General features: G+C 54.0%; 1 protein-coding gene across 3 annotated transcripts in view; it reads left to right on the top strand.

Moving 5' to 3' along the window:
• The first annotated feature begins 9,466 nt into the window (after window positions 1-9,466).
• The window catches only part of TBC1D2 (TBC1 domain family member 2), a 53,579-nt gene continuing 42,360 nt past the window's right edge, over window positions 9,467-20,685 (top strand). For all 3 annotated transcript variants that reach the window (XM_008262448.4, XM_070054862.1, XM_070054864.1), the window contains exons 1-2: window positions 9,467-10,916; window positions 14,009-14,150. In XM_008262448.4, coding sequence (XP_008260670.4) covers window positions 10,542-10,916; window positions 14,009-14,150 — 517 coding nt within the window. In that variant the 5' untranslated portion in view covers window positions 9,467-10,541. The remainder of the gene's footprint in view (window positions 10,917-14,008; window positions 14,151-20,685) is intronic.

The following is a 20,685-nucleotide window of genomic DNA, read 5'->3' as shown; positions in this document are numbered from 1 at the left end:
AGCGCAGGACCCACAGAGGCCACAAGATGTCGCTTTCCTACAGGCCCGTGGTCCCCACCCACCTTACCCTGGCAAAAGGGGGGGGGGGGGGTTGAGCTATTTGGATGTAAGAGGCAGAAGTGCGTCCATTGGATAGGGAGCAGCCAGGGCATCTAGAACAGGGATTCCATTCTTACGTGCCTGAACTGAAAACACAATCTTTTTTCCTCTTCATTTTCTGTTTCCCCTGGAGCAGCCCCAAGACTGTACAGATGAGGGATCCCAAACCAAAGGACTTCCATCGTTATCTTTTTTGTTTTCCTATTTGAAAGGCAGAGAAATAGACGCAAACAGATGGAGATCTCCCACCCCCTGTTCATTCCCCAAATGCCAGCAACACCCAGGGCTGGGCCAGGCCAAAGCCAGGAGCCACGAACCCAATCAGGGTCTCCCAACTACTTGGGTCATTACGGCTCCCTCCAGGGGCTCACATTAGCAGGAAGTTGGGATCGGGAGCGGAGGGGGGACTTGAACCCGGGCACTCTGATATGGGATGCAGGTGTCCCAGGTAACATAACTGCTGCCCCACACACCCGCCCTGCCGTCGCTACCTTCCAGTCTCCACACACGTTCAGTGGGATGTCCTGGGCAGATATTATGATCCCTGCCGTATAAATGAGGAAATGAAGGCCTAGACAGGTTATCATCGGCAATGACGTTTCCAGTGGCCAGGTTGCTTCACACCCAGCACCCAGACTGGAGCTTGTACACCCTGCCCCTCCCCTGTCCCTCATAGAGGAGGTGGTTGGGTGCAGGACTTAACCATTTTGTTTTTGGAAAATTTAGAATACGTTAAACTAATACGAATCTGTACTTACACAAACACTTATAAAGCAAGGCATCTGAGAAATTCTGTGGCTTGTTGAAGCCACTTCGGGCTGGGCCTGGTCTGGGCTCCCAGGGAGCGTGTTCTGTGGCTCCAGGTATGTATAAGCTTCCAATAGAACCTAGTGGGTGTTTAAACACAGACAGGTGTTTTCTCTGTTCTGGAGGCCGTGGTCCAGGAGCAAGGTGTCAGCACGTTTGGTTTCTCCTGAGGTCTCTCCCCCTGTCTTGGAGCTGTCTCTCCTCTCTCTCTGATCCACACCTGGTCTCCCCTCTATGTGCGTCTGTATCCTAGTCTCCTCCTCTGATAAGGACACCTGTCAGGTTGAATTAGGGCCCATCCTAATGGCCTTCCTTTACCTTAATTACCTCTTTTTTAAAATATTTATTTACTTGAAAGTCAGAGCTGGAGAGACAGAGAAACAGAGATCTTTCTGGTCGCAATGGTTAGGACTGGGCCCAGCCTAAGGTAGGAGCTTCTTCCAGGTCTTCCACATGGGTGCAGGGGCCCAACCACTTGGGCCATCCTCCGCTGCTTTCTCAGGCCATTAGCAGGGAGCTGGATGGGAAGTGGAATGGCTGGCGCCCAGATGAAATGCCGGCTTTGCAGCCAGCCCCAGCTGAGCCACAGCCCAGGCCCCAGGTCGTGAACTTCTAAAACAGAAGACCTTTCTATCTGTTTTATCTCACTTTGTGATGACAAGTAGATAACCTGGGTTGTTTTTTTTTAAACACATTTAAATAAAGCCCTACAGCTTACCAACGTCTAAATGGTTAACAGTTAGAGACCCTCACAACTCCAACAGAGGACCCAGGTGTCACTGTTTCAATATGTGAAACCCAAAACAAAAGAGGCAAGGTGAAGTTCACACAAGCGAATAAACCAGAATTCAGACGCCTACATCGAGTTCTCCACAAACCAGACCTGGAAGGCCCGCTGATGAGGGTCAGGAAGACAAAGGCCATCTGTGTTGGGATCTCGCCCCTCCGTATGCTCCGCCTAACTTTTCCTGCTTTATCCAAGGCCGCTCAAAGTCTGCACCGACTTCCGATATTTCTGAACTGACCTCTGTAGCAAACAGGACGCAACACCACGCCCATTCTAGATTAAAAAAAAAAAAAATAGCACGATTCAGACCCTTGAGTGTTTCCGCGGATGGAAACCGGGAGAGAAAATGTTTAAATCCTGCGGACCCACAGCTCCGCTTCTTTCCACCGCTCCATCTCTTCCAGCCTCGGCCTCCGCAGTGCCCCGCAGCGAGGCTCCCGCCCCCCCTGACAGCGCAGACTGGGCCAAAGGCGGCCCGCGGCGTTCTGCCGTGCAAAACGCCTGCAGAGTGCTCCGAAAACTCCTCTAATTAAAGGCCACGAGCGAGCGAGGGCAGCCGAAAAGCCGGTCCAGGCGTGAGCAACTCAATCACTGCCCTCGACCGGCGGGGACGCACACGCGCGGTTCGCTCGGCCCCCGCCTGCGGGCCCACGCGAGGCACAACCTGCGATCCCACTGCGAATCTTCCCTCGTTTCAACCCAAAAGTTTGCCCCATGAACCCCCAGCCTAAAAGCGCGCCCGCAGAGCTGTTAGCTGTCGAAGGGCTTCGAGCCCCAGCCCAGCCAAAAGCGAAGACCCGCGAGGAGAGCCGAAGAACAGGCCCGCGCTCGCGTCCTTCAGCCGGCGGTCGCAGCGCTATCCTGAGAGAGGAGGGCAGCCCCACGCGCCGCGCCGCCGACGCCCTGCCCTCGGCCTCGGCCAGCCGTCCACGCCCGCGCGGCCGCGGCTTCCCGCTCCCCAGCGCCCCAGCCGCCGGCGCGCACGCCAGCGCCCACGGCCGCTCGGGGTCTCGCCGCTGGAGGGCGGCCGCAGCAGCGCCTTTCCTGAGCTAATTACCTCTTTAAAAGCCCCGGCCTTGGTGCTGGCGCTGTGGCCTCATGGATACAGCCCCGCCTGCAGCCCCGTCTGCTCCACTTCCAATCCGGCTCCCCGCTAATGCACCTGGGAAAGCAGCGGAAGATGGTCCAAGTGCTTGGGTCCCTGCACCCACGTGGAAGACATGGAAGAAGGTCCCGACTCCCAACTCCTGGCTTTGGTCTGGGCTAGCCTTTGCAACCATTTGCAGAGTGAACCAGCAGATGGACGATATCTCTCTCTCTCTCTCTCACTCTGACTTTCAAACAAATAAATTAAAAAAAAAAAAAAACCGTCTCTACAAATATAGTTACATTCTGGGGGACTGGGGTTAGAAGGTCAGGTGGAAAGTTAAGAGGCCTGTATTATCCTTCCAAGTCTTCACCACACAGTGATGATGTTCCAGTCTGTCCACCATCTTTCAGCCAGAGAGTTGAACATTATGCATTCCTTTCTCTGAGAAAGTGCCTCAACTGACCTACTTTCTATGTTTATGAAATGAAATCAGTGTATGAAAGAGTTATCTATACCCCCGTGTTTATTGCAACTCAGTTATTCACAATAGCTAAGATATAGAATCAACCCAAATGTCCATCAGCTGAACACTGGATAAAGAAATTATAGGATACGTGCACCATGGAATACTATACAGTGGTAAAAAAAAAAAGTGAAATCCAGTCATTTGCAACAAAATGGGTGAAACTGGAAAACATCATACTTAATGAAATAAGCCAGCCCCAAAAGGACAAATACCTTATGTTCTCCCTGATCTGTGACAGAGCACCTAAAAGTTAATCTATAGAAGTGAAATTGACACTTTGAGATGTGATGATTTTGAACAGCCCTTGTCTCAACCATTGAGGAACAGGTTTTTTTTTCCATACTATTTGTTGAGCTCTTTACTTAGTATAGAGTTAATCATATGTGTATAAAGTTAATTGAAAATAGATCTTAGTAAAAAAAAAAATAAGAATGGGAATAGGAGAGGGAGGAGGAAGAGGGATGGGAGTGTAGGTGGGAGGGCCGGTACAGTGGGAAGAATCACTATGTTCCTATAGTTGTATTTATGAAATGCATGAAGCTTGTATTTCTTAAAAGATTTCTGGGGGAAGAAAAAAGATTGATGTATTTATTTGACAGGCAGACAGTAAAAAGGAGAGACGGAGAGAGGTATTCCATTCTCTGGTTCATTCTCCAAATGGCCACAACGGCCAGAGCTGAGCCAATCCGAAGCCAGGAGCTTCTTCCGGGTCTCCCATGTGGGTGCAGGGGCCCAAGCACTTGGGCCATCTTCCACTGCTTTCCCAGGCCATCAGCAGGGAGCTGGATCAGAAGAGGAGCAGCTAGGACACAATTTAGCACCAATATGGCATGCTGGTGCCATAGGCAGAGGCTTAACCTACTACACCACAGCACTGGCCCCAATCTACTTTTTTTTTTTTTTTTTAAGATTTATTTGTTTGAAAGGCAGAGTAACAGAAAGAGTACATAATTCTATCTGTGGTATTAAAAAGCCACAGGAGACATTGGTTAGGAGGAAATGTCTAGAAAGACTATCCTAAGGGAGTAATCATATTGAGGTCGAAAAGCCCTGCTCTACACCAAATTCTTACAGATAGCTGGGTCTTTCCTGGACCCTGGGCTCTGCTTCCTCCATGTCCCTGTCCTGGACACACTTGAGGTCTGTCACCTGCTTTCCTTTTAAACTCACGAGAATCTGTAGTTACCACATTCACATCCCTGTGTCTTGCCTGTCTTTGACTAGAATGACAGCTCAGTGGGGCTGGGACCTTGTCTGGTTCACTACTCTGTCCCTAACATTTTGTTTTATTTCGGTTTTGTTTATTTAAAAGGTGCACGCACACACACACACACATACACACACACGTTGAGGGAGAGAGAGAGATCCTCCATTCGCTGGGAGTATCGCTAGCGTGTAATGGCACCTGGTGGGAAAAGCTTATTAAATACTTGTTGGCGGAATTAATACATTTAGACACCTGGTCATCCTTTTCAGTTGCTCCTTTTTTTCCTTCTCCAACATGTTGCCTCTTTACACCTGCTTCTCTTGAAAATGGCTTAATGCACTGATTGCAAGCAAGGGGAAAAGAGCAACTCTATGGCAGAGAAATCACCTGGACCAAGCGCTCCAGGTCCATATTGCCCTGTGGGTGTCGGGTACCCGGATAGCATGTTGGTAGAGGGACACTGCACCTCCGCGGTAGTCTCCAGATCCCATACCTCCAGTCTCACCATGACGAAGGAGCAGACAAGCCCACTGTGAGGGCCCTTCTCAACACGCATGACTGGTATTCTTCAAACTATCCAGGATCGTGAAAAATAAGGAAAACCTGAAATCTATCACAACTGGAAAGAGACTGAGAAAGCATGACGACTGAATACGGCAGCCTGCATTGCCTCCTGGGCCAGAAAAGGGGTGTTGAGGGACAATTCAGTGAGGCCAAATAGTCTGTAAGATTGTTGATAGTATAATAACCATGTTAGATGTTTAGCTTTGCAAATTATGTATGGTTATACAAGATGTTAGGGAAAACTGAGTGTATAGAGGAGTTCTCCCACTATCTTTGCAACTATTCCAAAAGAAAGTGTTTTTTTTTTTAAAAGTCCTATTGATATTCTGATCGAAAATGTATTAACTGTGGATTCATTTGAGAAATAGGGCATCTTTGCAGTATGTTTTCTGAAAGTTTATTTATTTGTTTTAAAGTCAGAGTAACAAAGAGATCAAAGAGATCGCCCATCCACTGGTTCACTTCCCAGATGGCTGCCACAACCCGGGTTGCACCAGGTCAAAGCCAGGAGCCAGAAGCTTCAACTGGGTCTCCCACAAGGGTAGCAGGGATCGGAAGTGGAACAGCCAGGACAAGAATTGGTGCCCATTGGATGCTGGCATCATAGGTGGCAGTTTTACCTACCACACCGCATCGCTGGCCTCATCTATAGTACTAAATTACTAAGGGATATATGTGTTCTTTTATTTGTCTTAAAGCCACCATACAGCAATACAGTATTCTTTGTCTAAGGGATGTTGTCTCTCAATTTTTTCCAGGATTTCTCCTACTTGTTGGTTGCTGGAAACATCTATACACATATTTAAGTCATGTTTAATCTTAAAAAAAAAAAAACCAGGTTACCAGGACTGGCCTTTAGCCTAGCAATCAATACAGTGACTAAGAGGCCCCTGGCTCGTGTCAGAGTGCTAGAGCCTTGTTGCTGGTGTTGCAGCCACGGCGGCAGGAGTTGCCTGCACCTCTTGTCACACAGGTCTGCTTCTTGCCCCCAGGACGCGGCGCATTCTCCATCTTTATCTGGATTCCTCAGGGACCGAATGGCTCCCGTGTTCTGGCTCTTCTGCTGCAGCTGTGGTGCCACAGCCTCCCTCCTCCTGCTGGGTTACAGCGTCTCTGTCCAGGACGGCTGCAGTCTTCTGAGTGTCAGTGTCAGTGTCAGTGTCAGTGTCAATGTCAGTGTCGGCTCTGCCAGCCTCTTTGTCTCACATGGATGGGGAAGTGCAGCAGGAATCTTGGGCAGGAGGGCAGGGTACCAAGGCTTTTAGCAGGAAAACAGGTTTTAGTCCCTACGCCGGCAGTCCCAGAGGATTTGTATCCAGCATGTGAGCCCTGAACAAAACAGGCCATTGTCTTCTATACCCCGCACAAACAACTGTAAGATATTTTTTTAACTCATTTGGTTACACATATTTGGTTAGATCGTTAAAAGATATAGCACTGCTTATAAAGCCATAACCCGAAGTCATACCTGCATGCATTAGGTTGCTTTAGCTGACCTGGCTACAGTTGTGGTATTTCTCAGAAAGTTCCCCCCATCCCTCCACCCCACCCCACCCCCACCCCCAGGAAGCCCCTGCTGCCCTCCACTCCTGCCTTTAGCCAGTTGTTTTTCTACCTAAGGGGAGGGGGTCCCTGCCACATTCCACTCTTTGATGCTCAGACCCTCCCAGAGTCAGAGAGCATCATCCTTGTCATCTTGACTCAAAGCATGTTCCCACACCATCACATGAGCAGCCATTTTTCTTTTTTCTTTTTTAAAGATTTATTTATTTATTTGAAAGAGTTACAGAGAGCGAGAGAGAGAGAGAAAGAGAGAGAGAAGGGACAGAGAGAAATGTTTCCATCTGCTTGTTCACTGCCCGCATGGCTGCAATGGCCAGGGCTGGGCCAGACCAAATTCAGGAGCCAGGAGTTTCTTCTGGGTCTCCCATGTAGATGCAGGGCCCAAGCACTTGGGCCATCCTCCACTGCTTTCCCAAGCACATTAGTAGGGAGATGGATTGGAAGCATAGCCGAGACCCGAACCAGCCCCCATATGGGCCAGCACTGCAGACGGTAGCTTAACCTGCTATGCCACAATGCTGGCCCCAGCTGTTTTTCTTCTTGACCATAGCCTCAATGAAGCTGGAGGCCAATCTTATTACCAGGGGTGCCAGACAGTGAAGGATCAAGCAACTCCCCAACATTAAAACTACAGTGTCTGTGAGGGCTTTGGACCCTTTTTCCTGGAAGTAATGGAAGCCATTCTCCAAACCAGCTGCTAGGGTTCCTTCCAGCCTCTCCTGGCTTGGACAGGAACGTGGGCAATGTTTTCTCATTTGCTCAGCGATCTCTTTTATGACCTTCTTGGAATTATCTATTTGTAAACAGCAATTACTAAGATTGAATTTTTCACAAACTCCTCCCTCAGAGGCAAATAAATAGTCTAAAACCAAGCAGTTTTAATAAACAGCACTGCACATTTGGGTAATCTATTTAGCCAGCACATAAAAAGCAATTGAAGTTTTATTAGCTATAATTTTAACTATGGCTTGTAATCTAATGATGTGGTTTAACATATAAATGGGGGTACGGTAGCCCCAGGAGCCATCCTCTGCCCAGGATGGCTAGTACTGGATTATCCACTCCGGGAGCCAGTCTTTATCTTTCTAGTCACCAATTTTTATGGGTGTGGCAGGCTTTTTCTCTGGTCCCCCTGGTCTTGGTGTACAGGGACCACCAACTGTTCTCCTTTAGCTACTGGGAACAAAAAGGCGGCAAAGCAGACAGTACCCAGTACACACCATCCTGACCAGTGCTGCGGCAGCTTAACATGGGCTGCTTCTCTACTTATCTAACACAGCCCCCTGAGCATGCCACAATATATTTTTGGTGAGACTGGCCCAGCCCTTGCTGTTGGCAGTTCCATTGTTAAGTACAGACTCCTGAGACAGTCCCCTCCTGGAAATAATGGGCACAGTAAAGCGGGGTGGCAGGGGCACCCTCTCCGGAGCTAGCTGTAGGGGGCACAGTGGAAACCAGCCGCAACCAAGCATCCTGTCGGCAGGAGTCTTTTGCTTCAAGTCCAGTCATCCGAATTAGTCTCGGTCAAGGCTACAGCAAACAGTAGGACAAGAATTACAAGCCCGATTAGCAACCGAGGGTTACAATGCAGTCACACAGAGGGCGAGAGTAGTCGACGCGGTTTGTCTAATGGCCGACTCCTGGGGCTCTAGCTGTGTGTATATCTGTCAGCTTGGGAGTGACTGAAACAGGGCTGCTGTCCTTGGGAGCTCTTCTGCAGGCCCAGGGGGTCCCTGGGGATGGTCAGCCTGCAGGGCGTTGTTGGGTCTGAGCCACACTTCCAGCCCAGCTCTCTGCTGTGGCCCGGGAAGGCAGTGGAGGATGCTTCTGCACCCGCATGGGAGACCAGGAAGAAGCTCCTGGCTCCTGGCTTTGGATCAGCGCAGCGCCGGCTGTGGCAGCCATTTGGGGGGTGAACCAATGGAAAGAAGACCTTTCTCTCTGTCTCTCTCTCTCTCTCTCACTGTCTAACTCTGCCTGTCAAATAAATTTTAAAAATTTTAAAACAAAGTAATTGGGTTCCTAACACCCATGTGGGAAACCTGGATTCAGTTCCCAGTTCTTGGCTTCCGCCTTCATCCAGCCCCAGCCATTGTTGGAGTGAACCAGTGGACCAGTGGATGGGAGTGTTTCTCTCTCTCTCTCTCCTGTGTGTCTGCCTCTCACATGAAAATAAAAATTAACAACTCTAGAAGTATACAGGTGTGGATCCTGGTTTTGTAGAGATGGAACTTACACGGTATTGATGCTGGAGATGGTTTGCTCTGGGGTTCTTGTAGGAAAGAATTCAGACGTGAGCCAATCGTTTAATGGAGAGAATGCACCTGACAGACCAGGCGGCCATCTCGGAAGAGACTGGGAGCACAGCATGCATCCAACTGGAGCTTTTAGGGACGTGAGTAGGGGTCCCTCGTTTTTCTTCCCCTCCTCCCTCCTCTGGGAAAACGTGGATGGGGGATTCCTGGATATGGAGCTCCTGAAAATCCTCCCCGCACGGTATGATGGGACTTAACATTCCCCTTGGTGCAGGGCAGGGGAAGTCTCTGGAGCTACCCTCAAGGAGAGGGCTGAACCCATCTGACAGTTACAGAACAAGAGCACTCACTTCAGGTGTGGCTGCTGGTCGGCTCGCAAGGCTTGTTTCCTCGTTCCATTGCACAAACATTTATTTTCTTTAATAATTATTTCTTTCCTTCCCCTTGGGCCCCTTTCACATTCTCCTAGAGCTGAGGAACCCTAGGCTGATATCTACCTACCTAGCCACCTTTACAGTATTGAGATCTTTCTTGGAAAAAATATCAAACTAGGAACACAGAATTAGTTACGAGGAATGTTTATGTAGAATGAGAAAATAAATCATAACAAATTAAATGATCTCATGTAGCATTCAGGAGAAACGCGTCCTGATTGCAACCCCACTCCCGCACCCCAGGGGAATACAGATCCCAGCAGCCCCTGTGAGTGCGCATACCCTCTGATGAGGTGGGGAAGCAGCGGCAGGTGTTCCCACTAAACCCGTTTTTAGAGAAGAGCGAGGCTTTGGCTGGGTGATGGCCAGCCAAAGTCAGAATCTGAAATGAACGCAGATGGGCGCCAGGGCGCTCGCCCCGCGGCTCATCAGCAGCCCCGAGGGTCCAGGGGGGCTTCATTAAGGACGGCCCGGAGGAGAAGCCACAGTGAGAGGAGGCGCTTAAAAAACGGCAGAAAGGAATGGAGCCCCTGGAGAGCGGTGCACAGGCAGGGGCGCTGTGCGGCGGCAGGGCCTGGGCATCGCCCCAGGCAACGCGGCCGGCTCCGGGGGAAGGCGAACACGAGCTGGGACAGAGGTAGGGCAAGCAGGACTGCAAGGGCGGGCGCTGAAGGAACCGCGCGGCGAAAAGGCAGCCACTGGACACCCGGCCAGCGCGGAGTCGGAAGCGGGTCTTCCGAGCCCGGCGACCGGCAGGAGCCGTCCGACGGTGACAGGCACGACACCGGGAGGGGCACGGCGGGCGACCCAGGAGGCGCGAGAAGGCTCTCTACCTGCTACTAGGGCAGTGCAGCCAATCGCAGGCATTTCTGCCAGCATCTCGCCACGATTAACCTAGCCAAGTACCACCTCGCGCACCACGGCAGCCCCCAGCAAACATGGCTGACTGTGCGGCGGAAAAGCCGGAAGTAGGCGGTCCTGGGCGGGGCTTGTGGCGGGAGGGCGTGGCCATCGCTCCAGCACGGATTTGCGGTCTCTGAGAAACATGCTCCACAGCCAATCGCGTCCGTCTGTCGCCTCGGGTGGGTCCACCAGGCTCCGCCCCCCGCCCAGGTGTTGCCCTCCAGCAAGGTGCCGGCTAAGTGTCCGAGATTTCCCTGCGCTGCTCTGGCGGGACCCTTGTGGTTCTTTGGGCTCCGGATAACAGCGATGGAAGGTGCGCGGGGGGACGCCCCGGAGTCCAACTCCGCAACCCCTGAGTGTGCGGAGCCGGCTGGCTCGGGCGGCGGCCCGGAGGGGTCGCCTCCCGAGGAGCGCGAGGGCGGCGCCCGGCCCCTGGAGGCGGCCCCCAAGAGACTCTGCGGGTATTTGAGTAAGTTTGGCGGCAAGGGGCCCATCCGGGGCTGGAAATCCCGCTGGTTCTACTACGACGAGAGGAAGTGTCACCTGTATTACTCGCGGACCGCACAGGACGCCAACCCCTTGGACAGCATCGACCTCTCCAGCGCGGTCTTTGACTGCAAGGCGGACGCTGAAGAGGGGACCTTTGAAATCAAGACCCCCGGCCGGGTTATCACCCTGAAGGTACACTCCCTGGGCTCGGCTGGGTGTGTGGTCCCCCGGCCGGGATGGCCGCCTCTGGCCGGGCACCGTGTGCTTCCCCAAGCGCGGTCGCCCGCGTTTCCTCCGCGAGTTCCCCCAAGGCAGGGATGACGTTTCCACCTTCCGGATCGAAAGTCTGGGTCGCAGAGATATGCAGTGCCCAGTCCGAGGTCACGCTCCCCGGGGCGGTGTGGTCCCCGCAAGGCGGCGCTTGGAGCCCCGCGGTCCTCCTACGCCTCGTGCGGTGTCAACACCTGTCCTAACAGTGTGCTGACCTCAAGGCTCCCACCTGGGCCGGAAGTAGGGTCAAGAGTTGCAGTCCCCTCAAGGCCAAAATTCTGATTCACTTTTCTTGGATGTTTTGGCCAAGGGGAGTGAATACCGAGAAAACGTTGGCAGGGCTTGGGAGGATAAGACTTAGGTGTGACTGATGAGCCTAAATTGTGCATCCAGACATGTCTAAACTAGTGAGTACTGAATAAGTGTTGTTAACACACTTGGGCACGGGGGTGACGGAACGAAGGTCGGAGGATTCCTGGCAAGAGGAGACGTCCCACAACTTAGTTGGAAAGACAGAGCTCAACTGAGAGATTTTGTTTTGTTTTGTTTTGTTTTTGTTTTGTTTTGTTTTTGTTTTTTAGATTTATGTATTTGAACGAGTGACACGCAGAGAGAAAGACAGAGATCTTCTATCTGCTGGTTCACTCCACAAATGGCCACACGGCCAGGGCAGGGCCAGACCAAAGCCAGGAGCCAGGAGCTCTGTCTGGATCTCCCACGAGGGCGGCAGAGGCCCAGGCACCTGGGCCCTCTCCTGCTGCTTTCGCAGGTGCCTTGGGCAGCCGGATCACAGGCAGAGCAGTCAGGACTCACAGGCAATGGCTTAACCCCCTGCGCCACAACACCAGCCCCTGGGGTAAGAGTTGTGTGGGCATCAGAGAAAACTGGGCGAAGCAGTAGCACTCCCCTCTGCCACCCCCACTCCCACCTCCAGTTAACTGGGCGCAGGTTCGGTTCCTCTTTACCCACTGGAGTTGGCCGGTTACCAGGCTGAGAGGCTCAGCTAAAATCTTGGAAACCAGGAATTTCAGTCCAGGAAAGGCATTCTGGAGGTCATGTGTGTCCCTGCACAGGGTGAGCGCTGTGCACAAGGTCACCTGTCACTCACTCTTCCGGTGAACACGTGTGCGGGTGGCTGTATGCTAGGCCCTAGGGTGTGGGGCCAAGTCAGCCCCATCTGTGTCCCCCCAGACAGCTTACAGTCTGGTGGAAGAGACTGACAGGCACTTGGTGCACACACTGACATGTTCTAGGGAGATGCTGTGCTGTCCGTACCTGAGAAGTGTGACAGAGGGGTCATCCTGCCGAGTGGGAGGAGCTACCCAGAAGGGCCTCCTGGAGGAGGAGAGCACGGAGGCTTGAAAGAAGACACAGGTTTCTGATGATGGGAGGGAGAAGAGTACCCCAGGCCGAGGAGCCCCATGAGCAGCATGAGCAGGGATAGGAAGACGTGGGACAGCTGCCAGTGTGCGGGCAAGTCACAGCAGCCGGGGGGGGGGGGGGGGGACGGGGACAAAGATGGAGCTGCAGAGCAGAGCCCGCAGTGATGGGGCCGGGGGCGCTGGGCTTTGTCCCGTGGGCTAGTGTGAGAGCCTCAAGCCAGGAAGCGCTGGCAGATTTGAGTGTTTGGAAAGCCCAGTAGGCTATCGTGCAGGCACAGTCGGGAAGGCCGCCAGGAGGTGAGCAGGAGAGGCTGACGGCCAAGCTGGACGGCCGAGCTGGCCGTGGCTGGGGATGGCGGGGCAGAGAAGTCTGATGACTGCCTGGAGGGTGGTGCCTGGTGGGAGAGAACTGGGGGGTGCAGAGCCCATGGCACATCCAGGTGTGCCTCCTGCACCAGCCGCTAAAATCCCAGGAGAACAGCTCGCCACAGCCGCTCCAGTGCCTAGCCCAGTCCCTCACCCAGGAAAAGGGAGGGAGGGGTTCTTCCAGTAGGGGTTGGGGGGGGGATCTGTCTGGAGCCCATCAGCGATAATGTCCTAGGGAAGCCCTGGGAGGGGCTGAGACACCCCAGGGAAAGTGCACGAAAGAGCAGACAGGCTGGTGGGCACCGGCTGATCTTACTGGTACCACGTGCCAGGCTGCAGGCCCAGGGCACTCCTCGCCTGGGGACATCCTGAGAAGGAGCCTGCCCGAGCCCGCCTGAGCCTGCTGCTCTCCTGTGGCCTTGCTTGTGGGCAGCTCCAGGGGACTCACCCCGACACACACACACCCGGCCAGCTGCCCGTCTTCAGCAGCCGCCCGCAGCCCGTCACATGCCTGCTCTCTGGAAGCCACAGTCTCCAGGCTCAGGTCTGGACGTGGGAGACCCGGGTTCTGGGGCCGACTCTACCGCCATGTGTCTGGGCCACTTCAGAGCTTAGTTTCGCCATCTGTCCAAAGAATCTATTATTCCTGGCTCGTCCCCTCTTGGAAGATCCGGGAATGAGAGGATGTGAAAGTGAAAGTGGCTACCTGGCCCACCCACTGCTGGGACACCAGTGTTCAGCGTTGATCATTATCTTATCAGGAGCGCCACAGCCCGGAAGGCCCCGCCACATTGTCATAGTGTGCATGGGGCTTCCCAGCCCCTAGTCCTATCCGTGTTCAGTGCATCCCCAAAGCGGGAAGGATTGCCCCAACTCCCCCAGAACACAGCTGAGACCTGGAGCTGCCACGCAGGGAAGAGCGTGGTGGTTCCAGGGCCTGCCTCTCTCAGCACCTCCAGGTTCCTCTCTCCAGCCAGCAGGTTCTGAGCACCTACCGTATGGCAGGTACCCTGCGGGCACGTCCCCTCCCTCATCACTTTCCAGCCTCATAACCACTCTGTGAGGCCCAGAGAGGTTGAGGATGCTCACCCGATTATCTTCTGTGGCCAGGAAGCACGTGGTATTTCGGAGGTAGACACCCACCCGAGTGATCCTTTTTTCTGAGAAGGAGAGAATTCCGAAGCCTCCCGTGACCTCCCTCACCCCCCACACCTGAGGCCGCTCTGCAGGTGCAGGGCCTTGCCAACTAATCCTTGTGCTTCTCAGGCCGCCACCAAGCAAGTGATGCTGTACTGGCTGCAGCAGCTGCAGATGAAGCGCTGGGAGTTCCACAACAGCCCGCCTGCACCTCCCGCTGTGCCCGATGCTGCCCTGGCTGGGAACGGGCCCGCCGTGCACCTCGAGCTAGGTACCTGCTGGGCTGGCCTCCTGCCCTCACCCCAGCCTTCACCCTGCTGTCGGGAGTGAGCGGGAGGACGGGCAGAGAGCCAGGGACAGGACTCGGGGTTCCTGAGGGCAAGAATACAGGCTACCTGGGGCCAATTCCTGATCCTGTGTGGCCTCAGACAAGTTGCTCAACATGTCTGAACTTCAGTTCCCCTTCCTGTGAAATGGGGTGAATCATTAGGCCTGCTTCTTAGAGTTCTGAGGCTTAAATCAATCTGCGCCTGCAGTGGTTAGGACAGTGCTGCAGGTGACCCGAGCCTGGAAATGTGCACCACTGCTGTGATCGCCAGGATGGGGAGATCTTAAGAAATGCAGCTCTTGGGACCAGCGCGTGGCTCACTTGGCTAATCCTCCGCCTGCGGCACCGCATTCCATGTGGGCGCCGGGTTCTAGTCCCAGTTCCTCCTCTTCCAGTCCAGCTCTCTGCTGTGGCCCAGGAAGGCAGTGGAGGATGACCCAAGTGCTTGGGCCCTGCACCTGCATGGGAGACCAGGAGGAAGCTCCTGGTTTGGGATCGGCGTAGTTCCAGCATAGTTCCAGCCATAGCAGCCATTTTGGGGGTGAACCAATGGAAGGAAGACCTTCCTCTCTATCTGTCAAATAAAGAAATAAAGAAATAAAAAAATGAATTTAAAAAAAAATGCAGCTCTCTGGGGCCAGCACTGTGGCATAGCGGGTACCTCTGCACCCAACATGGGTGCCCGTTCATGTCCCGGCTGCTGCATTTCCGATCCAGCTCCCTGCTAATGGGCCTGGGAAAGCAGCAGAAGTTGGCCCAAGTGCTTGGGCCCCTGCACCCACTTGGGAGACCTGAAAGAAGCTCCTGGCTTTGGCCTGGCCCAGTCCTGGCCATTGCAGTCATCTGGGGAGTGAACAAGCGGATGGAAGACTCTCTCTCTCTCTCTCTCTCTCTAGATATAGATATAGATATAGATATATAGAATCTCCCCTTCTCTTTCCTTTGCCCAGAAAATTCCTGCTTACTCTCCATGGCCACCCTCCAGTGTCAATCCCTCCTCCCCACAGCCTGGGGGCCTTGTGGGCCTTGTGGGTTTTGCCGGCTGGACTCGGTGTGGGACCTCGGCATTAGTTTGACGTCTCTGAGGCAGCCTCTCCACACTGTGATCTCGTCCCCAGGGTCCTGGCCTGTCTCCAACCGTTTCCTTGCTCCCTGGGTCCCCAGCCCCTGGTGTCCTGCGTGAGACAGTTGGTGTGTGTGGAGTGAATGTGTGAACACCTGGAACGGCATCGTTAGACGAGGAGGGGCACGGAAGGCCCTTAGCATGGTGCTCGGTATCGTGATGGCACCACGTGTGTGGGCGTCGCATACATATGCGATTCCTAGCCCAGCACCCGCACACGCGTGCTATTGCAACGAGTGCTCCTTTCACTGCTGCTAGCAGCCATCCATCGGTTCTGCGGGCAGCCCTTTGGAAGTGTCTCTGTCTCTGCGCCTCTACTGCAGCCCCACTGCCCACCTGCCAGGAAGCCAACCACGGCTGCATGGAGAACTGCAGCCTGAGGTGGCGTAGTCACCCAGCGTCCGCCTCAGGCCGGAAGCCAGGGGGCCCTCCCCTGTGTGTCTCGAAGGGACGTGTGAGGAGCTAGGCTGTCAGAAGCTGCCCTGGGGCCCTTTTGCTGAGCAAAGCTGGCCCACGTGCTTTGATTCCCTTCAGTACATGCGGCAGGGCCTCTCCTGGGCCAGCCCAGCCCAGCCATGGGTCTGGGCAGAGGGCATGTGGATGCCCCAGGGACTGGGGTGCCAGTCGCCAGAGGAGGACCCTGGCCCCTCCTGGAAGCAGGGCCCGTGTTGAAGCTGCCCCAGCCCACCTGGGAGTGGCGTGGGGAGCAAGCCGGCTGGCCCTGGATTAGCCGCCTGGGGCCGCCCGCCCTCCTCTGCAGCCTCCACCCTTCCTGAGGAAGCAGGGCGGCTACGCCCAGAGCAGTGAAGACCTCCTGACCGGGTCTGACTTTGAGTCACGGCCTCCATCCTGTCGGGCAGGCGGCTTGCAGCTTGCCCTTGGGTAATCCACACGGCGTGTCCCTGTGCTTTGAGCATTTGCAGTTTTATTTTTACTTTACCTAAACAGGGGTCTCCACAGAGGCTGAAAAGATGAGAGGAAACCTGCAGATATATAAAAATATAATACCTTGTTGCTAGAGTAGGCTGTAATTTACAAGGGGCTTCTGTAAATGTATATCGTCATCAAAGTATGCTCCTGCTGTAACCTTCACCTGCACTACCTTACTTACCCTGCACACAGTGTTTTCTTCTTAAGATTTATTTATTTATTTGAGTGGCAGAGAGGGAGAGAAAGTGAGAACTTCCATCCACTGGCTCATTCCCCAAATGGCTGCAGAAGTCAGGAGCCTGGAATTCCATCCAGGGCTCCCACGTGGGTACAAGGGCCCAAGCGTTTGGGCCGTCTTCCTCTGCCTACCCGGGAACATTAGCAGGGAGCTGGATTGGAAGTGGAACAGCAGACACTCAATCAGTACTACGATATGGGGTATTGCCATTGCAAGCAGCTTAGCCCTGCTGTGTCACAATGCCAGGCCCTCAAAGAAAAAATCTTAATTTATGTGAGAGGCAGAGAGAGAGACACAGAGCTCCCACCTGCTGGTTCACCTCCCAGATGCCCAAAAAGGCCGGGCCTGGGTCAGGAGCATGCTGGAACTCAGTCGTGTCTCCCACGTGGGAGGCAGGAGCCCAGCTGCATGGGCTGTCACTGCTGCCGCTCAGGGTGCAGATTAATAGGAAGCTGGAATCGGGAAAGGAGCTGGGACTGAACCCAGGCGCCCCAACGTGGGATGCAGGCATGCAAAGTGACTTCTTAAGCACCAGGCCCAATGCCCATAGAGCAGTCACAGGGCAGTGTTAGTCCCATTTTGCAGAAGACGGAAGTGAGGCTTGCTGGTAAGACAGTTCCCGTGGTGAGACTCAGCCCTTACTCTTCAGCCTCACGGCCCCCTTACAGAGCTGAGGGGGCAGCCAGCTGCCATCCAAGCCCTCTAGGGAAGCAGAGCCCTCTTGGGCCAGAGTCTTTCTTGTGCAGGTAGTGACCCTCCCACTAGTGATTGGGCAGCCCCTGGGGCTCAGGCCAAAGGAGAATTACAAATAGGTGTTTTATGGCTGGCGCCACGGCTCACTAGGCTAATCCTCCGCCTTGCGGCGCCGGCACACCGGGTTCTAGTCCCGGTCGGGGCGCCGGATTCTGTCCCGGTTGCCCCTCTTCCAGGCCAGCTCTCTGCTGTGGCCAGGGAGTGCAGTGGAGGATGGCCCAAGTGCTTGGGCCCTGAACCCCATGGGAGACCAGGAGAAGCACCTGGCTCCTGCCATCGGATCAGCGCGGTGCACCGGCCGCAGCACGCCAGCCGCGGTAGCCATTGGAGGGTGAACCAACGGCAAAGGAAGACCTTTCTCTCTGTCTCTCTCTGTCTCTCACTGTCCACTCTGCCTGTCAAAAAAAAAAAAAGGTGTTTTACATGATCCCTCGCTGAGGGCATTCCTCCAGCCTAGGTAGAGGAAGCTCAGAGCGCAGACTAGTGCTTGGGATCATCAATTCAGGTTCTACAGGGAGTGCGGGTCTCACCTGGCATGGCTGTCCTGTGCCACTTAGCCCTGCACAGCCCTTTGAACAGGGAGCGTGTGCCTTCCTGGGCAGCCCCTCCCGTCTCGATAGGGCCAGCTTGTTGGAGAAGCTGCTGTGCTGAGCCGCCTGGTTCGTGGAGAATGAAATACCGCGGAGCTGCTCTGTGGGTCTCTGTGCCTGTCACCTGCTGGCTGGGACGTCAGCCACAAAACTTGCCCTGTCGCAGCTGTGCTGTTTCCTCAGTGGTACAACAACCTGTGGTGACATCAAGCCCCCAGGCTACTCAGATCGAGGGATCTCAGACCACAGGTTATAGGGAAACGGGGGGTGAGAGAAATCTTAGAAAAACGACAATCGCTTTATTTCCTCTGAATGAGAAAGACTTAGAGATGGTTAGAGTGCCGATGCACAGGGAAATCTTACTTGTTTTGATTTAGTTTAACGTCTGGAATAAGGACTACTTTGCAAGCCATCCAGACTGTGGGCTTTATGTTTTCTAAATATTTTCATAAACTTTAGCTCCTAAAGAATCAGGTAAACAGTATCCTTCCTGTTTCATTTTCTTCTGCTTTTTAAGATTTATTTGAAAGACAGTTACAGAGAGGGGGACGGGTGAGGAGGGAGAGAGGGGGAGAGAGAGAGATCTGTCTGCTGGTTCACATCTCGAATGCTCACAATAGCCAGGCTGGGCCAGACTGAAGCCAGGATCAGAAGTGGAGTAGCTGGGACTCGAACCAGTGTTCATATGGGATGCAGGCTGAGGCTTAACCTGCTGTGATGGCACCGGCCCCCTTCCTGTTTTTGCTTTAATGGTTTTCAACTGGGTCACAGCACCCTCCCCATCAAAACTGGCCTTGGCCTCAGATCTTCCAACCAAAGCTCTGCATGTCCAGCCAGCCACGATCCAGCCTGTTAACTGTACCCTGTCTCCCCAGGCCCCTCCCGGCTTGCTCAGCTAGGACCTGGAATCCCTCGCTGTTGCCTGTACCTATACTTTGCATGGAAAAGAGTCCTTCCTTGTTCCTCCCACAGGTTCAGGTCAACTCTGGCCTTGCTGGAGGTCCAGCTCCAATGCCCCTCCTCTGGAAAGCCTTCCCTACCTTGACTTAGAAGGTCTCTCCGCCTCCCAGAACTGCCCACCCGTGTTCCCGAGGTGTGTGCTTGCCCTGCCCTGCTCCTTGGGCTGGGGGCTGCCTACGGCTGTGATTGGTCTCACTTTCTGCAGCCCCACAGGAAGCCTCAGGTGGACACCAGTGTGAGTTTAGGGAGGCAGGACCTCAGGAGGATGGCTTTTGGTGTTGCAAAGTCCAGGCCCCTGCCGGTCTGATGGAGCCTGTTAGGACTAACAAGCGGACCATCGTTGTTGCCACGACTGCAAGCTTTATTCTCGTAGGTAGATTGGACAGCTCCCCATGGCCCCCAGCACACAGTGGCCGTTTTTGTCCCTAGAGGCTTTGTGTGGAAAGAGCACACAAGTCCGTCTCCACCCCCTCCAAGGGGGCTGCGGAAGGGAAGCGTCTGCCCCCTCTGGGACTCGGGCTGGCCCGGGATGGGGGGGCGGGGGCAGCGTTCCGTGCTGTCAGTGGTCCTGTTCCTTTTCCACTCACGGTGACACCCAGGGTCGCCTCTGAGTGTGTCACCCCTCTCTCTTACTCTGTAAATTCTGTAAATTTCCTTGGCCTGGAAACCCTCCTTCATGTGAAACACTAGGACGTCACTCACTGTGCAAGAGTCACTGTTGGGGCAGAACGTTTGGGAAAGAGGAAAGCTGAAGAGACGGTGCCAGAGTTGTGTCAGCCAGAGGCAGCGGCGTGGACCTACGGTCTGGCCCTCCCCGTCTGGTGTAACCACAGTTCACATGGTACAATCATGCAGAACTTCTCACTTTGCTTTCTGGTGTTCCGTGTTGTGGCCATAACACCCCCTGTGTGTTTTTGTTGTTGTTTAAAGATTTATTTATTTATTTGAAGGGGAGAGAGACAAAGATCTTCCATCCTCTGGTTCACTCCTCAAATGGCCACAATGGCGTTGGCTGGACCAGGCTGGAGCCAGGAGGCCAGAGCTCCAGGTGGTTCTTGCACATGGGTGGCAGAGACCCAGGCACTTGGGCCATCTTCCATGGCTTGCCCAAGCACATGAGCAGGGAGCTAGGTTGGAAGCAGAGCAGCAGATTCGCACTGATGTGGGAAGATGGCATTGCAGGATGTTTACCCTGTTGCACAACATGGGCCTCTCCCTGTGCTTTAAAAATCTCTTTATAAACTTCTATTTTTTTTTTTTTTTGGTGAATGCATTCTTTTTCTGCCTATAAAAGAAATCTGTGTTTCCTATAGAGAGTTTGGAAACCTAAGTCAGTATGGTGAGAGTAGCCCGCTGACTTCCGATCCTTCCTGTGGCTCTTCACTGCTGTTAAGGTCACAGAGTGCATTTCTTTGAGGCTTTTTCTATACCATTGGCTCATTTTTTCCTGTGGACTTTCCCTCTTAGTGTCATATCCCGTGCATGTACCCCGTGTTCCTAAGCGTTCTTCACCGACATTGTCTCGATGGCTGAGTAATATTGCGTTGTCTGAAGGCATCGTGAATTGCCTTGCCTCTCTCCAGGCTTTGAGACCGGAGGCTGCTGCAGACATTGCTGGGATGACCCTTGTGGCACGATGCGTCCACGTTTCAGGTTGCTTCAGGACAGACTCCCAGATGTAGAATTAGCTGGAGGTCTACACAGATGCGCGGCGTCCCCGGGAGGGCCTCGGCCGTGCCGGCTGCAGAGCTGTGGCTGGAAGGCGCCTGTTGAGCTTACGGGGCCAGGCTTGCTGCCCCTGGAGCGGCCCCCGGCTCCCAGATGGCCTGGGCGGCAGCATCCCAGCAGCCAGTCTTTTCTGGGGGGTTGACTGCCTCTTCCTTT

Source organism: Oryctolagus cuniculus, chromosome 1 (genome assembly GCF_964237555.1).
Source record: "Oryctolagus cuniculus chromosome 1, mOryCun1.1, whole genome shotgun sequence".
NCBI lineage: Eukaryota > Metazoa > Chordata > Mammalia > Lagomorpha > Leporidae > Oryctolagus > Oryctolagus cuniculus.
This window is presented reverse-complemented; position numbering and strand designations above follow the sequence as displayed.